Below are 19286 nucleotides of genomic sequence, written 5' to 3'. Positions count from 1 at the left end.
TGAGTTTACTGTTTCTACAGGTTATGGGCCCTGGCCGTTGCTAATCTAAACCCAAGATACACCTTCGCATCACCCATTACCACCATGACATCCGTTACGACATCCTTATCCGACTCTCTCACCAGCGTGCCCAAGCTTCTGTCCTCGGGAAAGAACTTTACCATGTTCAGCGAGCGCTTCAAGATCGGAGTAGATGCTAAGGGTTTTTGGGGGCACTTCGATGGCACATCACCATGCCCACCGGCAACAGTTCCTACAGCCGGGGGAGACGAGGCAGACACTACCGAAGTTTCACCAAACCCGGTGTATGCGCAGTGGAAAAAGGACGAGGCGGCGGCGCGAGCCCTGCTGATGCAGAAATTGCCGGATACAGCCTTGGTGCTTGTTTTGGGTCTCGCAAATGTGAAGCTGTGCTGGGATGTGATAGTGAAGGAATACTCGAAGAAGGGCATGTATGCGATGGCAGGGATGCGGCAACAGTTCATGGATTCGCGATGCGGCGAAAAGGAAGACGTTCGAGAGTTTCTTGAGCAACTACGGGTTCGTCGCGAGGAGTTGGCGGCTTGTGGTGTAACGATAGACAACAAGGAATATCTAATGGTCGTTGTCAGTTCTGTTCCACGGCAGCTACAGTCGTTTGCATCCACTATCTGCAGTGCGAACCGCGTCGCAGGAAACGACCTCGATCCAAATTACCTTATCCAGCTCATCATCGACGAGCACTCGCGCCAGGATCTCGAACGAAACGTTAGGCGTGGCAAACGTCAAACCAAGGACCAGGACACCGACGAGGCTTTGTCGGCTACTGGCGGCTTGAGCAAGGGGCGTGGAAAGGGGAAAGAAAAAGGGAAAAAGCAAGGAGGTTGTTTTAAATGTGGGTCAAAGGACCACTGGAAAAGGGATTGTCCAGAGAAAAAGAAGTCGAAGGACAGTGCGGCGGAAGGGAAGGACAAAGGCAAAACTGCTGAGAAATCCACTGCCAACGCTGTTGAGACTGACTCCGAAGACGAAGGAGCCTTTGCTGTCGAGTTCGACGAATCGGACGACGATGAAAACGCGCCCTCTTGCCCCGCGAGCGATTGCGAGTCGGATTGGTGGCCGGACGTAGACGAGGAAGTCTTCTCCCCAACAATGGACCGTGCGGATTTGGCTGTCGACTCAGACGCGGAAGAAAGCGATTTCGAAATCGATTTCGCACATGCTAGTTACCCTCTAAAAGTGTCTCTAGCTGGGCTCGACTCGGATGACGACGATTGCGAGAGTGTAGGGCTGGCAGCTGCTGCAGATTTGGATCGCGTGTCACAGCGATCAGACCTCTTCGACTCTGGATGCAGCAAGCATCTCACCCCTTACAAGGACGAGCTGCTTGACTACAAGCCCATCGTACCGAAAGCCATGCGAGCGGTTAACAAACAATCCTTCAAGGCCATAGGAGTCGGGCAGATGATACTCAACATCCCAAATGGAACTGACTACTCGCAGTTGAAACTCGTCGAGGTGTTGTACTCCCCGGAAATTGGGCACACGCTCGTGTCGATTGGAAGGCTAGACGACCACGGCTTCGTCACCACTTTTGGCGGAGGGAAATGTGTCATTAGGAGCCGTGAGGGGGAGAAAATAGGGTCTATCCCTAAGTCAAAAGGGGGTGTATACAGGTTCGTGCGAGAGCACGAGAGTGCCTACGCAGTAACGGATGGGGTATCACTCGACCTCCTACATCGCAGGCTGGGCCATATTTCCGCGCGCGCCACAAAGAAGCTCGTTCGAAGCGGTTCGGTAACCGGAATCACCCTAAACGACGCCAGTAGTGCGGATTTCTTCTGTGAATCCTGCGTGTACGCGAAAGCTGCAAGAAAGCCCATCCCAAAGGTTAGAGAAGGCGAGAGAGGCACCGCTTTCGGAGACGAAATCCACAGTGATGTTTGGGGACCTGCGCGCGTGGAAACACCTAAGGGGCGTCGATACTATGTCACCTTCACGGACGACGCCACTCGTTTCACCCATCTTCACCTCATGCGCACCAAGGATGAGGTCCTGACTCACTACAAAACCTTCTCAGCGTGGGCGAAGACTCAGCTTGAAGCAAAAATAAAGATCTTACACTCTGATCGAGGTGGCGAGTACACCGGAAAGGAGTTCACCTTATACCTAAAAGGCGAGGGTACAAAACAAAAGTTAACGGTTCACGACACCCCACAGGAAAACGGAGTTGCCGAGCGCCGAAATCGAACCATCGTGGAGTGCGTCAGAGCTGTCTTGCATGCCAGCAACCTTCCTCGCATGTTATGGGGCGAAGCGGCTCGCCATGTCGTCTGGTTGATGAATCGGACGTATACAAGGGCTTTGGAGGGCGGAACACCATATGAGGCAGTATTCCGAAGGAAGCCGGATCTCTAGAACATTCGTGAGTGGGGGGAGATGGTGTGGGTACGGGTCGAAGGACAAGGGGACAAGCTCAGGGGTCGTGTTAAAAAGGGGCGCTGGATTGGCTGCGACGATGATAGCAAGGGCCATCGAATATACTGGCCAGAGGCTAGGCGCGTCAGTGTCGAGCGCAATGTCTACTTTGACGAGACAGCGGCGAACTATCGAGTTGAGGGGGAGAATGGCGACGAAGATGCACCTGTTATTATCAACTCGAAGTCAGCACCGGCTTATCTCCAAAACGAAACGAAATCACTCTCAGTTTCAAGGCCCACGACACCAGCACTCGAAGAAGCCCAGGTACCAAACCATAAACCCACGACGGAAACTGCACAACACTCTGAAGTTGAAGCATCACAGTCAGATGTCCCCGTTGTCCCTACCGCCCCTAAACGACTTCGAAAAGCGTCTCAACGTGCGCAAGATCTCCTAGACGGCAAAGGCAGTTACGCATACCGTCGGAACGCCCCGAAGTTGCCTCCTGGAGTCCCCATGCCAGATCCCGAGCCCAAAGTTCCCGAGAAAGAGGTTTATGAAGGTGAAGGGTCAGCGGCGTGGATGATGGAGGTGGATGATGAGATAGCGCTGGTTGTCGAAACGTCGAATATCGAAGGCCTCGAACCGCAGACATATCATGAGGCGAGGAAACGTCCCGACTGGCCATTATGGAAAGCATCGATGCAAGAGGAAATCGACACTTTAAATAAGGCCGGGACCTGGGTACTCGTCGCTCCGCCAGCTGACACTAATATCGTAGGCTCGCGATGGGTTTTCCGAATTAAGAAGGATGCCGGGGGGAATATTGTTCAGCGCAAATCGAGAGTGGTTGCGCAGGGTTTCTCGCAGGTTCCTGGAATCGATTATTTCGATACTTTCGCGCCAGTTGCAAAGACAGCTTCAATTCGAACCGTCCTTGCTGTCGCAGCCGCAAACGATTGGGAACTTCATCAGATCGACGTGAAGGGAGCGTACCTAAACAGAAAGCTAAACAATGATGAGCGCATATATATGAGACAGCCACCTGGCTTTCACTCACCTGATTCCCCAGGCCACGTCTGTAGACTTGTCAAAGCGATTTATGGTCTCAAACAAGCAGGGCGACGATGGTACCAAATGCTATGCGACATCATGACGAAGAAGCTCAGTTTTAGCCGCTGCGATGTGGATCAAGCTGTCTTCTTTCGACGAGTAGGAAGCGACACCATTATAGTGCTCGTACACGTCGACGACTGCACAATTGCAGCGACTTCGATGAAACTCGTCACCGCGTTCAAGGTGTCGATTGCCCGCCACGTCGAAATTAAAGATCTCGGGGAGCTGCACTGGCTCCTGGGAATTGAGATATGGCGCGAACGAGAAGGACGCAAGCTGTTCCTGTCGCAACGCTCATACATCGATTCGATGGTCGAGCGTTACCTGAACAAAGATGTCAAGCCCCTCTCCCTGCCTCTAGACCCAAACATACGCCTTACCTCGGCCCATTCACCAACCACGGCACAGGACTACGCCAAAATGAAAGGGAAACCCTACCAGGAGTTGGTGGGATCCCTCATGTACGCCTCTTTGGGGACGCGGCCAGACATCGCTTTCGCCGTCCAAACGCTCTCTCGGTTCACGAAGAATCCTGGCATTGCTCATTGGGAGGAAGCGGTTAGGTGTCTGAGGTATCTGAAGGGGACGAGGGAATTATGGCTGACTTACGGTGGTGGGAAGAAAGAACTGCTGGGGTACGGAGATGCTGATGGGAGTATGGGAGAGGATCGCCACGCTATCTCCGGGTACGTGTTCATCCTTTACGGTGGGGCCATCTCGTGGTCAGCGAAGCGCCAGGAAATCATCGCGCTGTCTACGACGGAAGCCGAGTACGTAGCTGCCACCCACGCAGCCAAAGAAGCTTTGTGGTTGCGCTCCCTTATCGGCCAATTGTACGGCACAAAGCTGGCGCCCACGACACTATTCTCAGACAACCAATCAGCTATTGCACTTAGCAAAGACCATCAGTACCACGCCAGAACGAAACACATTGACGTACGCTTTCATTTCATTCGCTACACGATTGAACAAGGCTCGCTTCGACTTGTGTACTGTCCCACGGACGACATGGTCGCGGACACGCTTACAAAAGCCTTACCGTCAACCAAGGTGAAGCACTTCGCCTCAGAGCTCGGGCTCTCCCTCGTTTGAGGGGGAGTGTTGGGGTAGCAAACAGAGGGTGAGCTACTCGCAAACCAAAAGGGTCGTATCCGTATGCGGATGCTGGCCAACCAAAATAGGTAATGCAAGTTCGCGCCACGCGCAACTTGTTTACCGTCTCGTTTCACTTCTTTATCACCGCCGCTCGTACTTACATCTGATTGTGTATTCATGCGCACGACTCGCGCTTATATATGCGTTGTTTCGTTTCCGAGCACCTCAGTTATTGCCCCGCAATATACTGAGGTGAGCTTATTCCTATTCTAACTTTGCTTATCCATTCTTACATTCGTTGTAGTTTACTGTTTCTACAGGTATCGTAGCACGTAGAGTTATTGCCCCGCAATATACTGAGTTTACTGTTTCTACACCACTGCCTTCCCAGACGACGCTTCCGACACCTCTTCCATGCTTACGATTTCAGATACCGAAGACAAGCCCTCTACTTCCGAAAAATCAAAACTACTGTCCACCCTCTCCAAACTCACCCCGCAAACTCGTGCTTTGGCCACCTCAATTCTCGGTCAGAGGGATCGAGATGATGATGAAGACGACACCCTCCTCACAGCTCCTACTGCAAAGCACCTCTGCCTTGACACGGGTAACGAGGTCTTGATAAACCCAGGAGATACTGTAATCCTTGGATTCCACACTCTCCTTTTTGATCTGGCTCGCTTTAATATTTACATGCCTCTCAACTGTAAGGGCAACCTCAAGATAGCCGCACAGTGCAAGCCTAGCAGAGGGAGAATCCAAAGAGATGAATAAGACTAACTGCAATACATGAGAGAGCTGCTCACCTAGCAGAGGGAGAATCCAAAGAGAACAGGATGGGGATTCTCCATGCTAGGAAGCGAAGTATATACTGTAGTAGCGTGGGAGGAATGAAGGGTAACTGTACAGTACACCAGCCACAGGTACAAACGAATATCACAAGGTACGAGGGGGCATGTGATAATGAAGTGGAAGGGGAATGTACAGGAGTCGTGCCAGCGACCTGGGGAAGTGGGGACAAGGAGTAATGAAGTGGGAAAGGAGGATAGAGGTAGCCCGGACGAGCCCCGAAGTGTATCTACGAGTCCGAGCGAGTCCGAGGCGAGTCCGAAGCGCGGGAAGACTTCGGAGTCACCGGACGGGCTCGGATGCGAAGGGAGTGAACGGAAGGGAAGCGGAAAGGTAAGGGGGCAAGAGGGAAGGAAAGGGAATGAAGGGAATGTAGATAATAGTCCATGGGATGAAGGAAGGGAGAAAGGAAACGAAGGAGGAAGGGAGAGGGACAGGGGAATAGGAGAAAATAGGAGTGTCCCCTTACATCAACCTTTTAACCAATGCTAACATCCGTCTAGTTAACCGGGAAGCTCACTCCCTCGCATTAAGCCGCATCAACCCCTCGGGTAAGAGAACCTCGAAGCCCCCTCTGGTCCTTGACGTCGAGGCCTTCAAAAAGAAATACAGCCGTGAAGCGGATTTGACTCGCGACCAATGGTCGGAGGCTGCGCGTAATTTCACTCGCTTCGCCGGTGAAGTTGGACGTGATGGCGAACAAGGCAACTACTTTACACGCTGGGATAACCACTATGGTTTCTTCGAGGAACGTACTGATGCCGCCAAACATTTCCAGGCCATCTTGGAAGTTGACTGTTATAGGCACATCCAAGGAACCCTTTAGGGGCTACTAGGGGCGCATCCACGTGCATTCCCGACTATGGGCTCGGGCCGCACATACATGCGGCCACGCGGACTTCTCGGATTACGGACTAAGTACATATTCGAGCACACTGTAGTTATTACGACCGGACTCATTGCTGTTTCGTGAACGCACGTGTTATGGTTCGACTTTTCACTTTTCTCTTTTCCTTTTCCCCTATATATCACATGACGGGCACGCAGTAGCTTACTACAGACTGCTTACGACCCTCGGCCCGTATTACTAAACACCTTAGTCAGAACCTCACCGCAGACGCATGGGCGCAGTACATGACATCACACCTCACGGTGATGTGCTAAGCATTCCATGGAAAGCCGACAGGCTACGGCGTGTAGATAGACATGAGGATTATGCATGTACCATAGTATATAAGACTGAATATTATACCCAGAGACGTTAACTCGTTCTCTTGGGAATCACACTAATACAGTGCCTGAGTCAGCGTCTTCGTGTTTCCTCCTTAACTCTCACCTCTCACCTTATTACTTCTTGCTCTGATTCTTGTTGGGTCCGTGTACGCTTATTGTGTATTAGCATTGCCCTAACAGAAGAACGAGTTACCTTTGTACGCCCGCCCAGCAGCGTTAATCTGCGAAGAACCGACATCGACGCAGGATACGCTTCACCTATTCCATTTCTCCAAATTTCTCTAACCCTTCCTTCCATTTCATTCGAGAGCGCCGTTTGCGCTTGATTGTTTATTTTCATACCCCTATAGCCGTGCACCCTATTCGAACAACCGACTCTATACTCCAGCGGGGTAACGTTTAGACGACCCTCCGAGTGAGTCTTTAGGCGTTGACTGATCACCAACCCTTGGGGAAGGGTCAACGCGCAGAGTGCTGGGTAGAGAAAGAAGACCCTACTCTGTTTGTTCAGCAAAACGGTGCACTGCTTCGCATTTAGTAGCCGACGAACCCTACCTCGTCAATTTCATCTGCTCAGGCACCGGCGCGTGCTAGGTTGAAATTTGAGATTGATTGACAGGAACCATATGCCCCCATCCCACACCCACCTTACCCGATCACACATCTACATGGTCTTCCCATACTACCTCATCCCCGACCCAACCCTTAACTGACGAAACCAACAAACCGCCATCCAGGCATTGAAGAGCACCCCACAACTCTTTGAAACCATCATCATCCCGGTCTCTCCCCCCAACCTCCGCAGATCACCCCGTCACACCCCCGGTCGCCATTTCATTAACGGAAACAATGTCATACTCGACGACCAGACCACTCGTCGCTCAACCTTACGACCGGCAGCGCAGGCCCGCGCTTCTCGGGAGAGATAAGTCAGCAGATGCAGCCGCAGCCGCCGGAACTAGTATCTGGGGAGGGGGAATGGACCCCAACGTGCCAGCCACATTTATCCCGAACCCGCCAACACCACCACAACAGTCGAACGATATGATGGCGGCAATGAGGGAGATGATGGAAAGCATGGAAGCAAGGATGGAGGCAAGGATTCAGCAGGCGCTGAACCAACGGAGCGGACCTCCCAGCGCGGGCAGTCAGAGACCGCTTCCCTGAATACCAAGAGAAGCTCCACCGCCACCACCCGGACCGCCCACACCATCGCCGCCCCCGATGCCGTTTGTCGACTTCCCAGACGCACCCCAAGCCAGAAATGGCCCGAAAATGGCGCGCCCGGAACCGTTCGACGGAGAAAGGGCAAAATGCCGGACCTTCATCCGGAACATCGAGGTGTACGTGTTCGTGAACGCATATCAATTCCCCAACGAAGCAACGAAGGTTCTCTTCCTTCTCTCCTATGTCCAGGGAAAGAAGGTAGATAACTGGAAAAACACGATGACAGGTAGAGTGCTAGATTGGGTGAGAACGCGAGTGCCGGACGAGCAGGTCTCAAGCCTCAGAAGAATTTGCCGGAGCCTCCAGGAGGCGTTCGGAGACTCCAACCCGCGGGACACGGCCATCACGGCCTTGGCCCACCTACATCAAGGATCGGACACGGCGGAGGACTACGTCATAAAGTTCAACGCATATAAAGACGACACAGGCTACAACAACGTAGCCTTGGTCGAACTGTTCAAGAGAGGTTTGAACGCGGGATTACTAACCCGGATATACGGTAGGAGGCCCCTACCAGGAAGATGCGAGGAATGGCAGGAGGAAGCCATCGCCCTGGATAGACAGTGGAGAGAGGCGCAAGCCTACGCAAAAGCGGCACCAGCTAAGCCGGCGGCAAAAACGACAACGACACCGCAAAACCAGTGGCGCCTGTACTACCAAAAGCAGACGCCACCCCAGAACCAACAACAGCAGCAGCAACAACCTGCGAAGCCCACACCCCCGGCTCCGCAGATCGCAGCCAGAGATCCGAACGCCATGGACGTGGATAGGTCACAGAGGGGGCCGATCCGTTGTTACAAGTGTGGAGGATTGGGGCACATGGCCCGAGATTGCAAAAGAAGGTTGGACGTGAGGCAGATGACGTACGAGGATCAGCAGGAGTACTGGCGGGAGGAGCTGACCCGCCAGGGTTTTTCCGAAGGAACCCAGGAGGCGTCGACCTGAGTTCCAAAAATAAGTATGCAGCACTCGTCTCGGAGCCGGACTCCTCCTTTGTCGCCGAATCACATGTACCAGTAGTTACGGACAATATATCTATTCCTTCGACATCAGACGAGACACCTAAGACGCAAGAAAAGAAAAAAACAACTAAAGATATCTATGTGCAGAGGTCATTCTCAAGCAAAAATTATGTACCAATCTCCATATCCCTCGAAACACTCGACAGCTTGACAACCTTGAACCCGGAGTCAATGCTAGACTGTGGAGCCTCGGATTCATTTATTGACCAGGGATTCGTCAAGAAAAACAATATAAAAACAAAAAAACTAGCAAACCCGGCGGTCATCAGAAATGCGGATGGCACGTCCAATAATGCAGGAAGAGTGACGGAGAAAGTAGAGATACGGATGATGTTCAGAGGACATCTAGAAGTCATGGTGCTCTACGTGACCAACCTAGGAAACGTCGATGTGATCTTAGGGTTGACCTGGCTGAAGAAACACAACCCGGAGATTGACTGGAAGACGGGAGAGGTAGTCATGTCGCGATGCCCAAGGCAGTGCCTGAACTACCAGGACTGGCAGGGACAGCTTATGCAAGGAGAACCGTATCCGGGAGAGGACGAATCAGAGGAAGACGTGGAGGAGGCAGGTGAGGTATTGAAACCCAAGCTGGGCTTGAGGAACATATCGGTAGCGGGAGTAAGGCAGTGGAACCGCCTCAGAAGTGGATACCTGCGTGAACTGGACGACCTGACCAACCAATACTACGAGTCGGTCGCCTGGATGTACGTCAACCGGATGTGGAAGACGCACATGCATGTTGAAACCAAAGAGGAAGAGGAGATGCACTTAAAGGCAGTAGGGAAGTATGATTATGTTATTGAGCACGATCAGGAAAAACTAAGGGAGCAAAAAGAAAAAACGGAAGAAGAGATGGTACCGGACTACTATCACGACTTCATGAAGGTATTTAGGAAACGAGACTTGGAGAGGATGCCGGTGGAGAGGCCATGGGACCACGCCATCGAACTCACCCCGGATTTCGAACCGAAGGCCTCGAAAGTTTATCCATTGTCGCCGGTCGAACAACAAGAGCTCAACGATTTCCTTGATGGGAACCTGAAAAAGGGATACATTAGACCCTCGAAGTCTCCACAGACGTCGCCGGTTTTCTTTGTCCAGAAAAAAGATGGAAAAAAGAGGCTAGTTCAAGATTACCGCTATTTAAATAAGCATACCGTGCGGAACGCCTACCCTTTGCCGCTAATCTCGCAGTTGGTGGACAAGGTAGCGAAGGCGCGGTTATTCACGAAGATGGACCTCCGATGGGGATACAACAATGTACGAATAAAGGAGGGAGACCAATGGAAGGCCACCTTCCAGACGCCAAGAGGGGCGTTCAAACCCATGGTTATGTATTTCGGACTTAGCAATTCCCCTTCCACTTTCCAAACTATGATGAACGAACTCTTTAAGGACCTTATCGGCGAAGGACTTGTAGTTATATATCTGGACGATTTACTTATCTTTACGGACAACGATGTACAAAAGCACCGAGAAGTGGTACACAGAGCGCTAAAGATTCTCGAGGACAATGATCTCTATGTAAAACCAGAAAAGTGCGCATTCGAGGTAAACGAAGTGGAGTTCCTGGGAGTAGTGGTGAAAGACGGCGAAGTGCAGATGGAGGAAGCAAAAATTGAAGCGGTGAAAAATTGGCCGGTTCCGAAGAACGTGCAACAAGTACAGCAGTTCCTAGGATTTAGCAACTATTATCGACGGTTCATAAAGGACTTCGCCACCGTCGCTAAACCGTTGCACGAACTCACAAAAAAGGAGGAACAATTCGTATGGAACGAGAAAAGGCAGGGAGCTTTTGAGAAGCTCAAAACATTATTTACGGAGGAACCGATCCTGGTGCTACCAGACACAGATCGAGAGATGACGATCGAGGCGGACTCGTCCAACTACGCATCAGGAGCAGTGCTCTCCATGCTATGCGAAGACGAAAAATGGAGACCCTGCGCTTTCCTATCGAAAGGGTTCTCGGAGACGGAGAGGAATTATGATATTCACGACAAGGAGATGCTAGCCATCATTCGCGCCCTGGAGGCCTGGAGACATTACCTAGAAGGAAACAGCCGTCAGTTCACTATCTGGACGGACCATAAAAATCTGGAGTACTTCATGACGACCAAAAAGTTGAACAGACGCCAGGCGCGCTGGGCATTATACTTGTCAAGGTTTAATTTTATTTTAAAACACAAGCCAGGAGCTTCGAATATGAAGGCAGACGTCCTGTCGAGACGACCGGATCTTGATAGGGGGGAGGATGACAACACGATGGTCCTTCTGAAGCCAGAATATTTTCAAATCAAGGCCATGCAGCAAGGACATGTCCTAATCGACGGCGCAGAGTCGCCCATTTTATCAAAAATTAGAAAAGCAAAAAACTATGATGAATCAGTAGTCAAGGCAGTGACTGAACTAAAGAGGTCGCCGACCAAGGTGCTGAGAGAAGCGGAATGGTCAGAAGAGCAGGATCTCGTATTATATCACGGAAAGGTGTACGTACCTAAGGATGTTGACATCAGAAGGGAAATCGTAAAATTACACCATGATTCAACCGTCGCAGGACACCCAGGAAGGTGGAAAACCATTGAGCTGGTCTCGCGTAACTATTGGTGGCTGGGAATGAACAGATTCATTGCGGAGTACGTCAAGGGATGTGACCAATGCCAACGAAGCAAGGCCTACTCCCGACAACCGCAAGGCAAGCTTCAACCGAACCCCATTCCATCTGAACCGTGGACAGACATATCCGCAGACTTCATTGTCAAGCTTCCCAAGTCGTCTGGATACGATGCAATCCTAGTAGTCGTCGACCGATTTACCAAGATGGTTCGCCTCGTACCAACAACTGAGGAATTATCAGCCCTTGGGCTGGCTAAATTATACCGGGACAACGTCTGGAAACTCCACGGACTCCCTAACACCATCATATCAGATAGAGGACCCCAGTTCGCATCACAAGTGATGAGAGAACTAAATAATTTATTGGGAATTCAAACAAGGCTGTCCACGGCCTTCCACCCGCAGACGGATGGACAGACGGAGTGAGTGAATCGAGAGATCGAAACCTACCTCCGAATGTTCATCAACCACAGGCAGGACGACTGGGCAGAATGGCTGGCCATCTGCGAATTCTCTTTAAACAACAAAACCCAAACGAGCTCCAAGCAGAGCCCGTTTTACCTTAATTATGGAAAACACCCCCGGATGGGAGTCGAGCCACGGAAGGAGTCCAAGATTGAGGCGGTGGACGAATTCGCGAAACGAATGAAGCAGAGGTGGGAGGAGGCGTGGTCCGCATTGGCAAAAGCAGGAGAAGAGATGAAAAAATACGCGGATCGACGAGTAGGAGAGATGCCGAAGTACCAAGTTGGGGACAAGGCATTTATCTTCACGGATAACTTAAACACGACCAGGCCGTCGCGTAAACTGGAGCAAAAGAAAATTGGGCCGTACGAAGTGATCGCGGTACCCACAAAAAACGCAATAACACTAAAACTCCCAAAAAAATTATCTATCCATCCCACCATTTCCACGCATCGAACCGAAAAGGCCAACGCCCCGGCTATACCAGGACAATCAGCTCTACCACCCCCACCAGTGATCATCAGGGGCGAAAACGAGTGGGAGGTCGAGGACATCCTAGACAGCCGACTCTGACGCGGACGGCTGGAGTACTTGGTTAGATGGAAAGGCTATACCCCCGAACACGACTCCTGGGAGCCGGAAGCCGGCCTGAAGCACGCACCGGAGCGAATACGAGCATTTCATTCGCGACATGCAGCCGCACCAAGGCGGATCGCCGCCGTAGCGTTCGATCTCGTTGGCTTTAAACCACGACACGTTTTCACTGAGCCTACGTTCGTAACTGACACCAAGATTTACGAACCGGAGGAACCAGATTATGGCACCCACCCAAGCCCCCACAATGACGAGGGCGAGGAAGACAGCCAAAACAAAAAGAAAACGTCGATGAATAGGCCACGAGAGGAAGAAGGCGTTCGGGCTGATAGTGCTCATATTGAGGAAATAATGTCGTCAAACGGAGTTGACGAGTCGTAGAGGGGGGGTGATGTTATGGTTCGACTTTTCACTTTTCTCTTTTCCTTTTCCCCTATATATCACATGACGGGCACGCAGTAGCTTACTACAGACTGCTTACGACCCTCGGCCCGTATTACTAAACACCTTAGTCAGAACCTCACCGCAGACGCATGGGCGCAGTACATGACATCACACCTCACGGTGATGTGCTAAGCATTCCATGGAAAGCCGACAGGCTACGGCGTGTAGATAGACATGAGGATTATGCATGTACCATAGTATATAAGACTGAATATTATACCCAGAGACGTTAACTCGTTCTCTTGGGAATCACACTAATACAGTGCCTGAGTCAGCGTCTTCGTGTTTCCTCCTTAACTCTCACCTCTCACCTTATTACTTCTTGCTCCGATTCTTGTTGGGTCCGCGTACGCTTATTGTGTATTAGCGTTGCCCTAACAGCACGGACGCCGCGTGTTCCCCAGTATATATTCCTGTACCATACCTACAGTTACCTTAGTTTGAATATTAGTTCCTTTCCGCACTCGCATCCTTGCCTCTCTATTGAGGTCCCCCCGCGCACATCCCCTCGCCTCCGCCCGTACCCTCGGTACCCGTGCAGGACTCCCTCCGGAAATACAGGGCACGCAAGAGTGTGGGAGGGGCAGCCAGTAGCTGAAGCCAAGCCTGTACATCCTCACTCCCCTCATTCCCCTCTGCGCCTCTGTGTGTCACCGCGCACCCGCAGGTCCGTGTATCCCGAGCCCCCGCAAGTGTGGCTCTTAACAATCTACCAAAGTTCAGATTTACATGGAAACTTGGAAGCAGTTTATGCTTCTTGCACTGGAGCTCAAAAGCGATGATTATTAGTTAGTTGTTATGGACTGTGTCAAGGGGCCTCCTGAATCGTCCGTACAGGGGTGCGGGAATGCGCAGGGAGCGCGGGAGCGCGGACAAGCAGAGCATACAGGACTTGGCTTCAGCTTTGATGCTGCACCCTCCTAGCCCTGTGGTGTCCCGATTTCAGAGAGAGCAAGGTGAGAGGCGGGCTCGAGCCTGCAGCGAAGACTTAGAAGGCAAGAGAATGACGGAAATGGAACTTAGATCAGAGTAAGGAATACATGTGTACTAATGCTACTATAAATACTAGCTAACATGTGTACAGAGTGAGGCTAGTAGTAAGCAACACATGTAGGTGAAACATGTAACAGGTGAATCCAAGTGCTGCGCACCATGCATAGGCCGCAAGGGCGGAGCCCGAGGGACTCCGAAGGTCCGAAAGAGGCATAGGGGGACCCCTAAGGAGGTTCGAGGACTGGTATATGACATTGGTAGAATTTGGCTAGGTCAATCAATATAGCGCAAACGGCGAACGCTTCCCCAACGTTGTTCTCTATTTTCCAGCTCGCAGTCGGATCGTAAATATTCTGACGAATTTCACACATTATAACAACCTCTCTTTCAGCCACGATCCTCAGGTGCCAATTGAATGCAAGGCTATATTTCGCTAAAATAGGTCACTAGGTCTATCATCAAGTGCAAACCGCCACATCGGAGGCTTGATATAACGCTACAAATACATGGAATGATATTGAGAGAAGGACAACTAGGTTGGTCTATCGCCTGCGGGAAGGAGAGTGGATTTCACCCCGAACATAGGGTGTAGCTAGAGCCTTGGAGGCATTAGAATGAGCGGGTCCCATGGTCGGCGCAGTAGCATTCGAAGCGTTCGCGTAAAGAGCAGCCAACTCTTCCATGTTGCCACCTTCCAGAGGCGCAATCGAGTCACCTCGCCAGATTTCGTAGGTATCCTCCTCGCACTTACGAGTGTACTCGTCGATGTGAAGTACATCGAACGTCCTGGTGCAGTGAACCGTGTCGGTGCCCACATTCTTGATCTGGCCAATTCGAGCCGGGTAGAACGTCTTCTTGGATCGGCTGAACCTAGCGACGCTCACAAAGTCTCCGACCTTTAGAGATTACAAATTCAGTGTTGCACATAGCTATGGAATTGAGGGAAAAGGCTTACTGATAGGACTCGGCTCTTATGGTCTTCCAGAGCAACGATGGGAGGCAGCGCACGGCGCATGTAAGCTGGGACTTGACCTTGAGAGCTCGGATTGATTGGCGCAGAGCGACCTCCAGGGAATAAGCCAGGGAATGCTTGCTGAGCAGCCTGCAGACCATTGTGACGCGTCTGGCGAGCGGTTGGGGCGGAGTATTGCTGCTCCGACATGTAACTATCTGCTGGAAGTGGTTGTTAGAGTTGGAGAGAGTCCATCGAGTAGAAGTTATACTCACCGTACTGGTTGTTGTACATTGTAATTGAGGAAAATATTCCAAGTTGTTAGCGTTCAACGCGGTGTATGAGGGAGGAAGAGTGAGGAGCTCGGCAGGCATCTGGGGTTTATATAGACCTTGCTTTTGCAGTGAATGTAGCCCTTAATCCAACCCTGTGGATGAAAGGGGGAGAACAATGTCAGAATCGAAGTGGCACGAAGGTCAGAACATCCAGAAAAGGCAAGTAGTAATGGCCACCAGCTACGTTTCTCACGCTCGGTTGTACTGCAACGGCCCCAGCTCGCTGTCTTGCCCTGAGTTTATCCTTCGAGAACAGGGTGAAATGTGGCAGATAGGCGGATGAGCAGAACCAGTTTCAGTGTGGCGTCCATTGTAATTAGCAGAATATTGTTTCCAGGCGCTGCTTGTCACTTGGGCCTTAACTCTTTAAAGGAGATACTTGGTACCTTGGCGAGCTCCAGAAGTACCCACCTCATCGGTTTAGTATGTTCTACGGGGGCATGGGTCGTTCCATCAGTGCATGGTTTCGGTGTGGCGAAACAATTGAAACGCTGGTTACAACCAGGTCCTCTGTTCGTCGATGATGCGACCTTTTTCCGGTGAAAAAACTCAATTTCAGACGTGTATTCGGGAGGAATCAAGGGGTCAACGACTAAGGGAAAGAATACACATAATCTCAGTATCACACAGAAACAATACACACATACAAAACTAGCTTAACCGTGAGCGACGGTCACATTCAATATCATCTGGGCTCGCTTCGCATTTCTTGGGGTTATATCGCAGGTAAATGGTTTAGGCGCAAGCTCCAAGCCGGGCTGTCGCCTCTGATCAGTAATTGAGCCGCAATGATGGAAGCCGAAACATTCTCGCACTAGATAGTTATCCAAATCGATGTTGCAAGTCCCAGATCCATCTTTCGCGAAATTGAATGCCCATATGAGGTTCATCGCGTTCATAGCCTAAGCAAGTGAGTAGCACGATTAAATGTCAGAGCTTTCGGCAGACAAGACAGAGTGACCAACTCACAATAGTCCTGGAGGCCATCTCTGCGCCAGGGCAAACGCGCTAATGGCCAGAAGGGGACGTAGTCAGCAACTTGACGTGAGAGGAACTAGAACAGTGCCTACCCGGCCAGCTCCAAAGGGTAAATTCTCGCGGAATCCATTGACGTTCGCCCCTTCCTTTACACCAAATTCCGAGTGTAGGTATCTCTCTGGATTAAAGGTATATGGCTCCTCAAATAACTCTAAGGTAACGGATAAATGAGGAGCAAAAATAGAGTGCTGATATTGCACCCACCTGGATCGTGGTAGATACCCCCTGGGATGGCCAAGTTTCTCAATATCGAGGAGAAGGTAATTTGGAGTATTGGACGCACAGGTATTCATGAGGATGAGGGCATCCTTGGGAATCACATAATCCCCATACTGAAGGCCTGTCAGCACGGTGTCATGTACACTATCACTAGGCCGTCTTACCCTAACATCTTGGGAAGCGACGTGGGCGGGTACGATCGGGAGGATAGGTCTGAACCGCTGGACCTGGAACAGAGGTTAGCGAGCTTATAAGTTCAACAATATCCTTCGAAGTCGATGTAGCTTCACCTCTTTGGTGAACGCTCGAACATAGGGCAAGTCGTCAAAGTCCTCGAGTGTTGGGAATCGCTCGTCGCCAACGAGGAGGTCCATTTCCGCCTGAGCTTTTCTTTGGTATTCAGGATAGCACGCTAAGGAGAGGACCAGCGTCTGAAGATATGATGCCTGCGTCTCAATACCTCCATCCACAAGGACCCTACACATCACCCTAGCAATGTCAATCGTAAGTAAGTAGTAGACCCACGGCCCTGCGAGACGAAGAATATCCATACCTAATTTCTTCCCGAGTCAAATTGTCATCCAGTGGACGGTCCAAAACCTTCTCCATATAACATCCAACGCGTTCGCCAGCCAGATATGCTTCTTCACGACTTGCCACGAGGTCACAATGGAATGCTTTACGCATGGCCTTCGTCTCATCAGACAGGGGCTTCCAGCTTGCCCAGCGTGCGGGAACATACTTCAGGATGGGGAACAAGTCGACAGGGGGGTTCGTAAAGGGGTCAGCGAGTTGTGTGAGGCGTTTCATCCCCCGGTAAAAGAGATCAACTCTCGCATCGTCCGCATTTTGGCCATAGACCAGAGCGACCATGATCGACACAGAAAGTCGCTTGGTGTGCTTGACCACGTCCTAGTACATAGATAATTGACACTGACATCGAGAGTATGCCATGAACGGAGAAAGGCTTACCTTTGGAGAAGTGAGAATATCCCTCAGGAGTCGCAGGTAGCGCTCTTGTTGCATCGGAAAGTAACTTTCCAAGGCCTGGCTTGTCAAAAAAGCATGAAAGGTCTTTCGACTGGCTTTCCACATGGGGACATCTGTTCAAGGCGTTGTGTTATCACTCCTTGAGAATTCGACCATACAAAACGTACCGATACTGTCGAAAACAGGATGGATTTTCCCTTCGACGCGCCGTACAATGTGCGCTTCCGGGCGGCCTCCCGTCTTCATGCCATTCCTATCCAACACCTCCTTCACAGTCGTCCCACTGCTCAGAACGATTATCGTCTTATTCAATAGCTTGAGCTGCGATGAGATTACACGTGTTAGTGACTATGTCACGGTACGCAGGAGGGGTTCATACCGAGTATATGTCGCCATATTCATTGGCCCATTCCGTCAATCTGGGGGATTAGAATTAAACGGTCGATTCAATACATCCGAGTAAACTCACTGGATGAAGGGAGAGAATCTTGGGAACTCTCTGGCATTCCCGATGATAAATGATCGTGGGGGACCAGGGGGTAGGTTAAGCTCTCTGGCGTTGCCCCATCGCCATACGACGAAGAGGATGAGGATTGTTATGGCCGATACAAGTAATATAATAGACATGAGGAACGCTTCTTCGAGCTTGATAATTGTTCAACCCCGCGGATTGAGCATGCCTATATACGACCCCCGGCTTGTCTACTGAATAGCGCCATCGGGCACGTTGTTGCTCTTAACTTGAAAAAGTAATAATTCTGCAAGATAGCGGAAGTTATGGTGTTATCAGATGTGGCTCAACAAAGATATGGTGAACGTTGTACGTACCCACCATGCCATATACATCCCGCAGCCATGGGTGCCTCTACCACGAAGTAATCCTTAAGTAACACAATTGTAAGTACAACTCCGGGGCAGTTTGTGGGTGCATGCAATTGTCCGCACCGTCATCGTGACACAGGCACTATTGCACTATGCCAAACGTAGCCTGGGCGAAATGAAAAGCGTTGAAAACGCCTGCTGGTTAATCATGTAATGTGATCCGTAGAATGCGCGAGCGAGCGGCCGCCGGTGGCAGATCATTGCATGTTCTCGTCATTCCTGTGATCCAAGTTCAAGTTGGTACTGTACACATGGAGAACCTGCTGCGTGAGTGAAAGCAAATGACAAGAAGCGATGACTGTTGAGGTTACTAGTTCTGGCCGTGAGAATTGGCGCCCACTCAGCGGTTGGACTAACCTGGACTAACGGGGACCAACTGGTAATGGTTGGTTGGCCTTGGACTAGGTTGTGGGGCGGATAACTTTCTACTAGTACGCAACTTATTTGCCAAGGGCAGTATCACAAGCACTTCGGGTGTAGACTCGGACCGTTATCAGGCCTTGCGTATACCCTCATGACGAAGCTTCATGCCTCGAGGAAGGTTGCGGTCAAATAACCGATTCAACTGCTCGAGCTATATGAGAGCTCGTTGCGCTGCGTGGATTGCGCTACTGGAGGCTGGTCCGACGTTGCTATGTGTTGGAAGTGGGACCGGGGATGATTTCTTTTCGCTATAAGTGGCATCTATATTTCATTTGCGTTTTCTCCGTCGAGATGCTTGTTGAGTGTCCCCTCGATATCATTCTCAGATATAAGAGAAGGACTTCAAAGGTTCAAGCTTGGTGCAAATCGCGAGGAACCCACCCCTGCTCCTAT

At 51.0% G+C, this 19286-nt stretch overlaps 3 protein-coding genes across 3 annotated transcripts; 1 reads left to right on the top strand and 2 right to left on the bottom strand.

Moving 5' to 3' along the window:
• Positions 1-5025: 5025 nt before the first annotated feature.
• On the top strand, positions 5026-6286 carry PC9H_001578 (uncharacterized protein; the record flags this gene model as incomplete). The annotated part of the gene is made up of 2 exons (XM_036771228.1): positions 5026-5218; positions 5964-6286. 2 exons carry the CDS (start codon positions 5026-5028, stop codon positions 6284-6286), a joined length of 516 nt encoding a protein of 171 aa, XP_036637073.1.
• An 8310-nt stretch (positions 6287-14596) lies between these two features.
• Positions 14597-15300, bottom strand: PC9H_001577 (uncharacterized protein; the record flags this gene model as incomplete). The annotated part of the gene is made up of 3 exons (XM_036771227.1): positions 14597-14950; positions 15010-15224; positions 15282-15300. 3 exons carry the CDS (start codon positions 15298-15300, stop codon positions 14597-14599), a joined length of 588 nt encoding a protein of 195 aa, XP_036637072.1.
• Positions 15301-15997: 697 nt separating this feature from the next.
• Positions 15998-18215, bottom strand: PC9H_001576 (uncharacterized protein; the record flags this gene model as incomplete). Its single annotated transcript, XM_036771226.1, has 13 exons — positions 15998-16099; positions 16157-16243; positions 16311-16349; positions 16412-16530; positions 16584-16604; positions 16663-16711; positions 16763-16825; positions 16889-17087; positions 17152-17510; positions 17571-17701; positions 17756-17909; positions 17968-18007; positions 18058-18215. The coding sequence occupies 13 exons, from the start codon at positions 18213-18215 to the stop codon at positions 15998-16000; spliced, it is 1521 nt and encodes a 506-aa protein (XP_036637071.1).
• Between the last annotated feature and the right edge of the window lie 1071 nt (positions 18216-19286).

Source organism: Pleurotus ostreatus, assembly GCF_014466165.1.
Source record: "Pleurotus ostreatus strain PC9 chromosome Unknown scaffold_1, whole genome shotgun sequence".
NCBI classification, from domain to species: Eukaryota; Fungi; Basidiomycota; class Agaricomycetes; order Agaricales; family Pleurotaceae; genus Pleurotus; species Pleurotus ostreatus.
Note: the sequence above shows the minus strand (reverse complement) of the source record. Positions and strands in the feature narration are given on the sequence as shown.